The sequence below is a fragment of the Phyllobates terribilis genome, unplaced genomic scaffold (assembly GCF_046119375.1).
Source record: "Phyllobates terribilis strain yellow unplaced genomic scaffold, ASM4611937v1 Scaffold_5__5_contigs__length_657084704, whole genome shotgun sequence".
NCBI classification, from domain to species: domain Eukaryota; kingdom Metazoa; phylum Chordata; class Amphibia; order Anura; family Dendrobatidae; genus Phyllobates; species Phyllobates terribilis.
The window spans coordinates 472,922,532-472,936,917 of NW_027362765.1; the positions used below are offsets into that span (position 1 = coordinate 472,922,532).

The window sequence follows — 14,386 nt, forward strand, 5'->3', positions numbered from 1 at the left end:
ATGCTTCAGGAAACACCAGTGTTTTTGTCCCCAAATTGTCTTTTTATTAGTTTCCTCAGCACATTTTCGACCACTGACAGTTTTTTCAGTGCTTTTCCAGCATTTCTGTGGCATCTTTTTATTTTTACTGGCAATTTCCATAGGTGTTTCTTAACTCCATTTAACAATGAGGAATCCACTAGCGATTTCTGAAGCGAAAATGCTCATAAAGATACTTGGCTTCTCTATTGAGCCTTCCCATTGACTTGTATGATAAAGTACAGAGTGTCATCAGAGTGGAATAGTGAGGTCCAGTGGTGTACTGCCAATGGCGGCAGGCCACGCGACTGCTATGGGGCCCGTGAGCCGGGGGGGTCCGGTGCCAGCACCCTCACCGAGCCCCACCCTCCGGCCGTCATCGCGACCAATGATGATGGAGGAGGAAGCGTCAGCACAAGCTTCCTCCCCCATCATTTTGCCTCAGCATCTGATGTCTCAGCGCAGCGGGCGCTATGACGTCATTAGATCGCCCCCTTTGTGCTGAGATGTGCGCCGCTTCACACCACACGCTCAGGAGACTGGAGCATCGGGTGGAACGAAGAGTGGTGAGTATTGTATTTCTTTTTTTAATCAGTGACTGGTGGCCATAATAGAATATGGAGGACCATGGATAGTGCATTTTATTTTATGAAGGACCATGGGGAGTACATTATATTTTATGGAGGACTATGGGGAGTGCATTATATTTTATGGAGGACTATGGGGAGTGCATTATAATCTATGGAGGGAGGACCATGGGGACAGTATTATACACTGCTCAAAAAAATAAAGGGAACACTCTAATAACACATCCTAGATCTGAATGAATGAAATATTATCATTGACCAGGACTAAAGTATCCGCCAACTCCTGGACAGTCTGTGGTGCATCGTGACCTTGGTGGATGGAGCGAGACATGATGTCCCCGATGTGCTCAATCGGATTGAGGTCTGGGGAACGGGGCGGACCAGTCCATAGCTTCAATGCCTTCATCTTGCAGGAACTGCTGACACACTCCAGCCACATGAGGTCTGGCATTGTCCTGAATTAGGAGGAACCCAGGGCCAACCGCACCAGCATATGGTCTCACAAGGGGTCTGAGGATCTCATCTCGGTACCTAATGGCAGTCAGGCTACCTCTGGCGAGCACATGGAGGGCTGTGCGGCCCTCCAAAGAAATGCCACCCCACACCATTACTGACCCAGTGCCAAACCGGTCATGCTGAAGGATGTTGCAGGCAGCAGATAGCTCTCCACGGCGTCTCCAGACTCTGTCATGTCTGTCACATGTGCTCAGTGTGAACCTGCTTTCATCTGTGAAGAGCAAAGGGCGCCAGTGGCGACTTTGCCAATCCTGGTGTTCTGTGGCAAATGTCAAGCGACCTGCACGGTGTTGGGCTGTGAGCACAACCCCCATCTGTGGACGTCAGGCCCTCATACCACCCTCATGGAGTCGGTTTCTAACCTTTTGTGCAGACACATGCACATTTGTAGCCTGCTGGAGGTCATTTTGCAGGGCTCTGGCAGTGCTCCTCCTGTTCCTCCTTGCACAAAGGCGGAGGTAGCGGTCCTGCTGCTGGGTTGTTGCCCTCCTACGGCCCCCTCCACGTCTCCTGGTGTACTGGCCTGTCTCCTGGTAGCGCCTCCAGCCTCTGGACACTACGCTGACAGACACAGCAAACCTTCTTGCCACAGTTCGCATTGATGTGCCATCCTGGATGAGCTGCACTACCTGAGCAACTTCTGTGGGTTGTAGAGTCCGTCTCATGCTACCACGAGTGTGAAAGCACAACCAACATTCAAAAGTGACCAAAACATCAGCCAGAAAGCATTGGTACTGAGATGTGGTCTGTGGTCCCCACCTGCAGAACCACTCCTTTTATTGAGGGTGTCTTGATAATTGCCAATAATTTCCAGCTATTGTCTATTCCATTTGCACGTGAAATTGATTGTCAATCAGTGTTGCTTCCTAAGTGGACAGTTTGATTTCACAGAAGTTTGATTTACTTGGAGTTATATTCTGTTGTTTAAGTGTTCCCTTTATTTTTTTGAGAAGTGTATATTATGGAGGACTATGGGTAGTGCATTATATTCTATGGAGGACCATGGGGAGTGCATTATATTATATGGAGGGCAATGGGGAGTGCATTATATTCTATGGAGGACCATGGGGAGTGCATTATATTCTATGGAGGACCATGGGGAGTACATTATATAATATGGAGGACCATGGGGAGTGCATTATATAATATGGAGGACCATGGGGAGTGCATTATATTGTATGGAGGACCATAGGGAGTGCATTATATTATATGGAGGGCAATGGGGAGTGCATTATATTTATATGGAGGACCATAGGGAGTGCTTTATATTATATGGAGGGCCATGGGGAGTGCATTATATTTATATGGAGGACCATGGAGCGTGCATTATATTACATGGAAGACCATGGGAAGAGCATTATATTATATGGAGGACTATGGGGAGTGCATTATACTATATGGAGGACTATGGGAAGTGCATTATACTAAATGGAGGACTATGAGGAGTGCATTAGACTATATGGAGGACTATGGGGAGTGCATTAAACTATATGGAGGACTATATGGGGCCCATTATACTATATGAAAGGCTATGTGGGGTTATTATACTGTATGCAAGCAATTCTACAGTGTGGAGTTTTGTGTGGCGTCATCATACTGTGTGGAGGGTTATGTAGAGGCCATTATATTGTATGCAGGGCTAGTTCGGTCCATTATACAGTGTGTAGAGGTGTGGGGCCATTATACTGTATGTAAACCCATTATACTGCATGGAGGGCTGTGTGGTGATCACAGTTGGGGGATCATACTGTGTTGGGGTCACCATACTTTGCCTTGGGAGTTCAGGTGGGGTACAGTAGGGTCATTATACTGTGCAAGTGGAGGCTAATGTGGAAGAATTCACCATGGGGGTATCATACTGTGTTTGGGGGGCAGTTTTGTTGGCATCATACAATGAAAGAGGGCAATGAAAGAGGAATCTAGGACTTCGGCAGGAGTAAAATTACTATGTAAAGGCAGCCAAACCAGAACCCACACTTTGCACTGATGAGGGGCAGTACCCCGAAACACAGTGTATACAAACTGAGTTTCTGGTTCTGGCTTATATCCTAGGTCATCTGATAAGGCTCGTTAAAGGGTCACTGTTGACTTTTAGGATTGCTACTTCCTGTAGGTGGCACTAGAGTTCTAGTCCTCTTCCTCTCTGAAAAGACAATTTGCATATTTCCCAGAGGAGCATTGCGGCTTTAACCCCTTCGCAACCCTGGGATTTTCCGTCTTTGCATTTTCGTTTTTTGCTCCCCTTGTTCCCAGAGCCATAACGTTTTTATTTTTTGGTCAATATGGCCGTGTGGGGGCTTATTTTTTGCGGGACGAGTTGTACTTTTGAACGACATCACTGGTTTTACCATATCATGTACTGGAACACGGGAAAAAAATTCCAAGTGTGGCGAAATTGCAAAAAACGTGCAATACCAAAGATGTTTTTTTTTTATTTTTTTACCACATTCACTGAATGCTAAAACTGACCTCCCATTATTATTCTCCAGGTCATTACGAGTTCGTAGACACCAAACATGTATAGGTTCTTTTTTATTTAAGTGGTAAATTCCAAAGTTTGCTAAAAAAAAAAATGGCACCATTTTCCAAGACCCGTAGCGTCTCCATTTTTCGGGATCTGGGGCCGGGTGATGGCTTATTTTTTGCGCGCCGGACTGACGTTTTTATTGATACCATTTTGGGGTAGATCTGATGTTTTGATCGCCCGTTATTGCATTTTATTGCAATGTTGCAGCGACCAAAAAACGTAATTCTGGCGTTTAGAATTTTTTTCTCGTTACGCCGTTTACCAATCAGATAAAAAATTTTTTTATATTGATAGATCGGGCAATACCAAATATGTGTATGTGTTTTTTTTTTTATTTTTTTTATTTTGAATGGGGTGAAAGGGGGGTGATTTAAACTTTTATAAAAACATTTTTTTTTCACTTTTTGCTTGCTTCTATAGTCTCCATAGGAGACTAGAAGCAGCACTTGTCTGATCGTCTCTGCTACATAGAGGTGATCAGCAGATCACCTCTATGTAGTAGAAATGATCCTGTGCTATGCGCACCGACCACTAGGTGGCGCTCATAGCAAGCAGTACATGACAACCACTGGAGACTGCTGCAGACCCAGGGTTGTCATGCCCACCCATCAGTGACCCGTGATCACGTGGGGGGGTCACCTATGGGCGGGGTAAGTGACGCGCTTCCGGCGCAGCGATGTTAAATGCTGCTGTCAGAGATTGATAGCGGCATTTAACATATTAACAGCGCGGGTGTGGGATTCCACGATTCCACCCGCGGCTGTTGCGGGCACATGTCAGCTGTAATAATCAGCTGACATGTGCTCAGTTCAGTGCGGGCTCAGCGCCGGAGCCCTCACTGAACCGGGGGTTACAGCCTGGTGCGTACTAATATGCTTAACATGTCACTCTCCACAAGGAGAAATGTTACCCCTTGGATACATATGTAAAGGCTGGAAAGTTGTGAGATATGCTCGTTACCCCAACAAATATTTCGTTTTTGAAGGTGGGGGGAGGGGAACGACAATTAGAACTTCTGCTATGGGGCCCCATGATTTCTATGTACGCCCCTGGTGAGGTCACTTCTTTTAGGCCACATTCAGTATTCGGTCAGTATTTTCCATCAGTATTTGTAAGCCAAAACCAGGAGTGGGTGATAAATCCAGAAGTGGTGACTTGTTTCTATTAGGCTGTGTGCCCACGATGCGTTTTTTAAGCGCTTCCGCAGCGGCAAAAACGCTGCAGAAACGCTTAAAAACGCATGGTAGAAGGCCTGCCATGTCCCCCAATGATAATCCGCATGTGCTGTGCACATGCTGCGGAAATTTCCGCTGCGGATTATCATTGCGGAAAAAAAAGCAGCACTACCAATTATTTTGCGGAAGCGCTGCGTTTTCGCCACCATTGACTTGCATTAGAATGCGCCAATTCCGCAAGACTGCATCTGTACTTGCGAAATTGGCGCGTTCTAATGTGCGGATGGTACCCGGGTGTAGAGGAGAGGAGAGTCTCATAGACACCCAGGTACCATTAAAAAATCTGTAAAAAAAGAATAAAATAAAAAATGAATGTATACTTACCTTCTGGCGGCCCCTGATGCGCTCCTCCTTGCTTCCCGGCACTTCGCGATGGAATGAAGGACCTGCGCTGACGTCAGAGTCATGTACTGACGTCAGCAGGTCCTTCAGTGTACTGCTGCCGGCAGCCGGGACCGAGCGAAGCAAGACAGCGCGGGCCATCGGAGGGTAAGTATATATTTATTTTTTTACATTCCCAGTGATGCTAAAATCGCTTGGAAAGCGCTTGTCAACCCGCATGCGGAAATGCAAGTGAAGAACGCTTCACATCCGCTTGTCCCTGGCAGGAAAAACACATGCACAATCCGCATGTACAATCCGCATGCGTTTTTTTCTGCCAGGGAGATGCAGAAACGCTCAGGAAAAAATCCTGAGCATTTCTACATCATGTGCACATAGCCTTATACTTTTCCTCTGATTGTTCCACTCCTGATTATGGCTTACAAATACTGAGGTAAAATACTGACCGAATACTGAACGTGTGCACGTGGCCTTAGCCGCTTGGCATCTTTCCCACAATGAGTTTTTGATGGCGCAGGTTTTCTGCATTCATTAAGTAAATAGGTTACTGGCATTTTTTTGAAAATACGCAGCATAAAAAACTTACCACCAAGAACTCATTGTGGGAACGCAGCCTAAGTGGGTGAAAGACACTGAAAAGACTGAATGTGTGAACAGCAAGTCATTTTTACCTAGAAATGCATATGGTCAGTGTTTTGAGCGTTTTTGTCACTCAGCTCTCAGTGCAGATTACTCTGTATAAGCTGTGGCTGCCCCTCGCCTCACCTCCTCCGCCCTGCAGTGTTCTCAGTGCAGGAGACATCTTATCTGCACACACACACTCACGACCTTTGCACTCTAGCTGTATACATATATAACCTGCTGATAAGACTCGGCCCTGCCCTCATTCTCACTCGGGGACAGAAGGGTTAACTCTCGCACAGAGCTCAGCACCAAGCCCGCTGCCGTGATTTGCATGGGGACCACGCCCCCTGGTGACGTTGCGGAGCGGCCAGTGTGTGCTTTCTGTACGAGCAAACGCGACGTGTGAGCGTCCGTGACGTCAGCAGGGGGAGAGGTGGGCGGTTCCGAAGCTGCCAGAAAAGTAACGCGGTGACGCAGGAGGCTCAGAGCCCAGCAGCAGCAGCAGCAGCAGCGGCGGCGGCGGCGGCGGCGCTTGTGTACGCTGCTGTACAGTGTACCTGAGCCGGCGCTCGGCATGCTGGAGCCCGGGGACGTGGAGTGCGGCCGGTGAGCGGTCACCTCGTGTGGGGGGGGCCCTCATCTCACCTCTGCAGCATGGCCACCCAGCAGCACAGTGCCAGCGAGACCCTGGATCTCCAGCATCATCCCCCCGAGGAGAAAGACCACAAGTTACTCAATGGCTGCGTCCCACTGTCGCATCAGGTGGCTGGCCACATGTACGGCAAGGATAAAGTTGGTGTGTATTGCCGAGCTCCTCTATTCGTACAGCAGCGTTGTGGGGATCACATGGGGCAGTTCACAGTAATTTCACTGCAGGGGGCGCTAGTGCATCTAGCTGGAATGCAATGATGCTGGTTACTTTGGGTTTGTGTCCTATATAGATATAATACTGTGTCATTTAATGTCTGACTGGGGTCAGACCCCCTTAAAGGGGGTTATCACGGAATAGGTGATAATTTGGGTTGCAGGGAATTTTTGCCAGATAGGGCAAATGCAGTCCTGAAGAGAATGAATGGAGCCTGCAGATAAGTGCCCAGTTTTTCTGATTGTTGGGTCGGAGTCCCAGTGGTCAGACACCCCCCCCCCCCCACTGATCTGAAAAAATATCAGTTGTCCTGTATATAGGTGATTGTTTCTTCCAACTGGAATATTCCTTTTATAGCTTGTCTATGACTGTTGGGACCCTCACTGATCCTGAGAACAGTGGTCCTAACGGCTCCAGTATGTAAGGAGCAGTGGTTTTTGTGGTACATACATACACTACTATTCACATAGGGGTCTTTATAACCAACCTTGTCTGATCATTGGTGGTCCCAACAGTCAGACCCTTATCAATCATACATTTATCAAATGTAACCCTTTTAAGACTAATATCACAATTTATTTTTTTTAGGGGTGATGGGCTGAGCAGCTGTTAGATGGGGATCTTCTCTTCACCTAACTCTGTACAGAGCTGTATTTATTATGCTTTGCTTGTATAGCACCATCATATTGCACAGCACTTTACAGACATCATCGTTCCCATAGGGAATCTAGATTTTGAGCCCCAATCAGTATGTATTTGGAGTGTGGGAGGAACACGGAGGAAACATACAAACTCCTTGCAGCTGTTGTTCTTGTTGGAATCCAGGACCCCAGCGCTGTGAGGCTACAGTGCTAACCACTGAGCCACCGTGCTGCCCTCGTAATGTAGTGAAAGCTCGTCGGCTTGTTGTCCCCCATCTACTTTTGGAAGTTTATACAAAGTAGTTGACTCTAATTAATGGTCTTTACGAGATAATTCCCAAATTGTTTTCCCCATGAATTAACAATTCTGGAGCATCTTTTCTTAAAACTCTGCTTTGTGCTGTTCCTCTGTTATTCCTTCTAGAAATAGATGAATGAATTAACATCTGGATTACCTACTTCAGGGGGTGTGTCTACACTGGCATTGTCAGCACTGATTGGACAGTCAGTGCACAGGGACATGCCCCCTACCTGGTAACGCCAGCTGTCATTTACTTCCTCTTTTTTAGGAGGAAAAACAGAGGAACGGCATCAAACAGATCTAAGAAGGGAGGAGTGTGGATTTTTGTTTATTGGGAAACAAGTGTTTACTAAAACGGTCATGTCAGGAGAGGTGCTAGATCCTCTGCAGGCTGCTGTTACTATTGTGAGATGTCATCTGACAACAGTGGGTTTTGGGGGTGCTTTCATGCCATTTGCCAACGTCATGGTATTTTGCAGTACTGTAGTTGGCACTTTCTGGAAAGTTATAGTTCCGCAACGTGATAATGGACGAGTGCCACTGTATGACATCTTTTAGCTGATGGGGGAGACCTCTCCATTGGTCAGATTACTTTCTCCAAAACTGCAAAAAAATATATATAAATATATATTATGTGTGTTTTGTTTACCCTGCATAAACAGGACATGTTGGGCCCATTCATCAGCCTTGATCTATGGGGTAATAGCTGTTGGGATCAGCTAGTTATTGAGTCTGTAGCTTACAAAAACTTGCTGTCTAAAGATATAACTTTTTGCATTCGTGAACAGATGATTGGGGCTGTTGTTGCTCATCAGCGCTGAGCCTAAAGGATGTGACACTTCTAATCCTACATGATGACTGCTCTGTGATGAGTGTAACGGCTTGATTTTCTCCATGTATAACGCTGTCCATGGTATTGGGGTATGACTGGTCGTATTTATCAAGTGCCACCGCACTTTTTATAAGTTGAACTTTCATATTTGGCAGAAGGGAAGTGTTAAATTTTTCTGCCTCTTCTCAATGAAAGTTGATACTGAACCCCCATTAAGGGTCTAATCTAGCACTTCCCACTTTCACATTGGCAGGTGAAGGCAATGTTGATGTGATGTCAATGGCCACCTATCAGGTCTAGTACCTCACTTACTAGAAGACCTGAGCTACACACAAGGCCTGACAAGTGTCTGCGTTGGTGCCTCTTGCTTCCAAATGCGAAAGTTAATGCTGGATGACTCCTCTAACTCTTGGAGTACTGTTGATTTATTCAATCGAATTGTTTTCACTTTAAACATTTTGAGGACTAAAGAACATGTTTGTCCCATAGTTTTAGAGTGTGGCAGCACGGAATGACTTGGTTCCTTGCTGCACCTTTGACGTGGCAAACAATTCAGTGCACCTTCCCACCTACTTGTTTTGCATCTCTTTAGTTCCTCACCTGAAGCGGAGATGGGTGTGAAGGGGCTTTGACAAGGGTACCCCAAGCGCCTGTGCTTGGTTTGAAAAGTAATTTACTGCCAGTGTTTGGCAACAGGGTGTTCACTCCCCTCTTTCCCTACCTCCATACAGGTGGTAAATCATTAACAATTGTGCCCCAAGAATGGCACAGAGGGGAGCCTGAAATAGAAAGGACATGGGTGTCTTTTAGTACGCCATCTGATGTTGTTTGTGTAAATCCTCTTGTAGCCTTCTTACAATAACGGGGGTTTGGTGTGAAAGTTGTGCTCTTTACTGATGCCTGATATGAAGTTCTCTAGCCACCGACTAAACCATTTTGGCCTCTGACTTTATGACTGTAAAAACGTAGGATTTCTAACATTTTCTACTGGAAATGCACTTGGCAGGCCCTTAGCTATGTGTGCTTGGTGTCTTCTTCAAGTGGATTCCGCCTGAAAAAGTGCAGAAAAACCAACCCATACAATGGACATAAGACAGAACAAGTGCACAGTAATGTCTTTTTGACCATGTTATACATTGTTAACTTCTTTAACACCTTCAGGGTTCTGAAACTCTTAAGAAGTGATATGCACATTCTTGCTCAATGTTTCCTGAAGCGATTTACACTGGCACTCGTCCTTTTTGATTGCCTCAAAAAACTAAATAAAATAAGCCTCCGTGTGCATGTAATCTTAGGCTGTATTCACATTTTCCTTATTGTACTAGCAGTGTGCTTTGTTACAATTGCTGTATGGCACCTGTATCAGCCATACAGCCACCAAAAGGCCGTTACAAGAACCAGGGTAATTCATTGGTGCATCTTGGCTGCGTAGAGCATCAACATTTGTAAGTGGAAGAAATTTTAGGTAATGGACCTGGACAGACCCCAATTAATTAATCCTCCGTGCATGAGTACCAATTGTTGCTTATAAAAGGAGCAGTGTGCATTAGAGAAGTGCTGTCCAGGCAATTCCCTAATACACTGAGCGAATGGGTATTTTATTATTCTCTCACCTCTGAGCCTAATGGCACCTGCTTTTCTGGTAATACTACTCTTCCCTCTGTTGTAGCCAGCAGGGTCATTAGCAGTCACACCTTTTTGTGTAATGTTTATTTTACAGGGTTAAGCTTTGCTCTGTGAATCATTAGTAGTCTGTACTGATGACTTGCTGGAGCTCTGTATGAAGGCACCTGCCCCATAATGAGACTTCCTGTTGGAGGTGCCATAAAGTGTATTGCAGAGAGCTGCACAAGACTCAAGATAACATGTGTCCTGGTATGTGTGTGTGCAAGACTGAGTTGAGAAAGTGCTGACATACTTGATGTTGCATTAACTTCCTTCCAAGGAAACCATAGACTTTTGCTGAATGACCTGTGCTTTACTGTCCTGTTTAGTAGGCACCTTGATTTAAAGGGGTTTTCTGGGACACCAAAACTCCTTTCAGTATTGGATCATTGGGTGACCAACTTCATCGATCTGATTGGCAGGCGTTTGCTATACACTGCTTGCTTCTGTCTGCACCAGGACCTATAAACAGCTGATCAGTGAGAGTGCCCTGCGGAGCAAAGTCCTGAGAACTCCCTTAAAAGTATAGGCCTGTGCCCAAAGCTTTTTCACCCCCTCTATGGCGGCACCAGTGCTGTGGTTCTTATTTCTGCTCCTTCAATAGATTGGAGCTATCATTAAAGGACTTGTCCAGGCTTTCTACGAAAGTCTGCTGTTGCTCAATAAACCTGCTGATTCGTGAGAGCGTGTGGTGTGCACACTGTCACGATTCTCTGGAGTTACCTGTGCAAGCGGGATTTCATGTTACTGCATGTGTGACTTGCCGACTAGTCTCATATGCTTTCTCAGCTCTCTTCAATTGAAAGAAGCCGAAAAACGTCCATTTAGCATGACTGCAGGTATGCAGATCGCATACATGGTCACATGACGAATTGTAAAGGTAATACCAGGAAATCGTGACTGCGAACTTTTGTTCAAAGGACCAACACAGCCCCTTTAATCTTTACAAGTGTATATAGCACACGGTAACTGCACTTAGGCCACAGCCCCACTATCAGTATTCGGTCAATATTTTTTCTCAGGAGTGGGTGATTAAATGCAGAATTGGTGACTTGTTTCTATTATAGCTTTTCTCTGATTGAATCGTGGTTCTGTGCTGCACTACTCCAGTTGCAGGCTCTACTCCAGTTGCAGGCGCTGCCATTGTCCTGATCGTGGAGGCGGAGCTGCTACGCGTGCGCGGAGACTGTCCCAGTCTTTTCGAGCGTCATGTTCTGGTGTTGTGGGATTTGTGAGGACGCGGGATGCCGTGTCTGTCACTGATTTCCCTGGTTGCCAGGCAACGCCAGACGGTGCTCTGTTTGGTATTAAGCTATGGTGGAATCTTCATTCTGCTGTGCAGGCTAGCAGGGAGCGGCTGGGATGATTGAGAAGTATTCAACACCTGATCATTAGGCAGGCGATACAATCCTGCTCCCTGCTTAGTGCCTTGCTGTTTATTGCAGTTCCATGTGCTGTAGTGGTGCTAGCAATAGTGTTGCTATCTTTTCATGGATTTTCTCATTTTCTCTTCTGGTTTCACTTCCTGGGGTTCTTGCAGAGGTACTCGCCTGGTTCTTGACTAGGCACCAGACTTCAGCTGTCCGGCGACAGTGGGCCTGGGAACGGCTCTGCTAAAGTCTCCCTTCCATTTACTGGGAGCTGGTTGAAGAGTATTCCTGCCCCTCAAGGGCTCACCTAGCTGGGCAGCTTTTGCAAGTGTCTGTGACTGCACCTTTGCTGGTTTAGCGGCAGTCTTTCTGGGTCCCTCTGCCAAGCACATAACACTTTGTAGCCCCAACGTTAATTTGCAAAAGTAATAATATCACTTCTATGTTTAAAAAACAAAACAAAAAACCACAATGGAATTTTACTAGGTAACTTTAACATGCAAGTTTATGATAGAAACTATCTGTTTCTTAGACTCCGGTTGAAACCTCACATTGCATTGTATTTTGGTGGCCTCAATGAACACTCAGGAGCTCCTATCCTCTGACAATTGCTGCGGTCATTGTTATCTGGAACATGAAGAGAGGTTAATCTTTGGGAATGGGGGCTAGCTCTGATCGTGATGCTCAGCTGCTGAAGCTGCTCAATGCGGTACTCTACATGGAAGCATTAATTTAATATCTCTTTACAGCGTTTTGAACAAAAAAATTCCAATGAAAATTATTCAAAATAATCAGAATTATTATAGCAAAGTTTGATCGATCTTTCAGATCCACTCAAAATGCTATTAAAACTACATGTGTGATTCCAACCGCACAGCAGCCACATGGATGTTATAAAATTGGCTCCTGAGAGGTTGTTGTGGGCATGCTCTGTGACATGAAAAGGGAGGCGCTGCCATGTCCTTCACCTGTGTTCTGTTGTGGGCATGCTCTGTGACATGAGAAGGGAGGCGCTGCCATGTTCTTCACCTTTGTTCTGTTGTGTGCATGCTGTGTGACATGACAGGGGAGGAGCTGCCATGTCCTTCACCTGTGTTCTTTAGTGGGCATGCTCTGTGACATGAGAAGGGAGGAGCTGCCATGTCCTTCACCTGTGTTCTGTAGTGGGCATGCTCTGTGACATGACAGGGGAGGAGCTGCCATGTCCTTCACCTGTGTTCTGTTGTGGGCATGCTCTGTGACATGACGGGGGAGGAGCTGCCATGTCCTTCACCTGTGTTCTGTTGTGGGCATGCTCTGTGACATGACGGGGGAGGAGCTGCCTTGTTCTTCACCTGTGTTCTGCCTCCAGATATACTAGACATGTTGCCTTTCAGCATGATCCTTCCTGTGATAATAGCGAGATGATAAAGTGATCTGATGACATGGAATACTAAATTGCAGCCTCCTGTTCATCATATAGAGGAACACTATTAGGAGGAAATGCATTTCTGATATATGGTGACAAGATACTTCCAAAGAAAAAGTGAAGCATGAGACGTGTGAGAACAGGAGGGAAAGTGCAGTAAAATTCCTTTCGCCTAGCCTCTGGTGGCGTAAGCTCTGATGAAATGCCTGATAATTGCATATTTGTATTAGCGTTTTTTAGCATATTTTAGTTGAGGCTCTGTCTGCCAGTATACAGTTTATATACTTCAGTTTTCTACAACTCTCCCACTATCTAGAATGTCTTCCAGCAATGAATGGAAGGAATTCTGCTCTGATGTGAAGAATAGATGCCCCCTGTGCTGGAGAGAGCACGCGTGATGCTGGGCTGTGACGTGCGGTGAAACTCAGCCCACAGCCTGGTCAATCAGGTAGACTTTTGGTCCCGCCTCGGTGATTCCGGGTCCCTGGCACTGTGTCCCACCATCCCAACACAGCCTTGATTCTTCCGGGGACGTGTTCTGGTTGAGGGATTGTTGCCTTAATATACAGCTCACCTGCCAATAGGGGGATGAGGCCTCAATATTACCAGCTTCAGGCGGTGTTAGCGGCGCGTCTGCTAGATTCCCATCGCTACTAAAGGGACTCCCTGTCAATGCGAGCTGGAACGCATGTGGTCTCATGATTACCCACAAAGTCAGAGGCATAAGAAAGAAGCGCATGCGCATTACCTGCAGCGGCGTTCCGGAATGACCTAATAGAGAATCTATCCATACGGGCCCACTGCATCTTAATGTGCCAGTGTAAACCATATCAATATAAATACAATAATTAATAAGAAACATCTTCCCCATGCTGTTTCCATCCTTTCAGTGATTTTTTTTTTTTCCCCTGCCCTCCTGTTAGGGTCTTCCGGAAAACTTTCTTGCGTTTCTCATTGGCTTCCATTATACTCGTTACTCGAATCGAGCCCGTCCGACCTGCTTGATTCAGCAAAACTGATCTCTGGCAAGAAATCAGCTGCGTCAGAAATGCAGGTTTTCATTTTTTTTTTTTTTTTTCCTTATGCCTTTTTTCCACTGGCCTTCTGTCTGTATATGCATGTTTATAAAGTTCTGTGAAGGGGGAAAAAAATAAATTCTATTTTGCCATCGAAAACGCACCCATTACTTCCTATGGGTGAAAAAACGCTGAAAGAAGTGACATGGAAAATAGAGCAACAACACAACCAAGGCACAAAATACGCAGCAAAAAAAACACCAGATGTGGGAACAGAGAACTCTGGTTTCTCATAGACTTTGCTGGTACTACAAAACGCAGCTGAAAATTTGCTTAAAAATCTGCAGAAAAATACGCTGCAAAACACAACGTGTGGGAACATTGCCTTGCAGTATGTCTTAGATTTCTCCAGGCTGATTTCACTAATTCCCTGTAATTT

The 14,386-nt window shown here is 45.9% G+C and overlaps 1 protein-coding gene across 1 annotated transcript in view; it reads left to right on the forward strand.

The window, feature by feature from the left end:
* Positions 1 to 6,275: 6,275 nt before the first annotated feature.
* Positions 6,276 to 14,386, forward strand: part of IPMK (inositol polyphosphate multikinase) — a 42,513-nt gene continuing 34,402 nt past the window's right edge. The window contains exon 1 of the mRNA XM_073685486.1: positions 6,276 to 6,645. Within this exon, the coding sequence (XP_073541587.1) occupies positions 6,504 to 6,645 (142 nt within the window). The 5' untranslated portion in view covers positions 6,276 to 6,503. The remainder of the gene's footprint in view (positions 6,646 to 14,386) is intronic.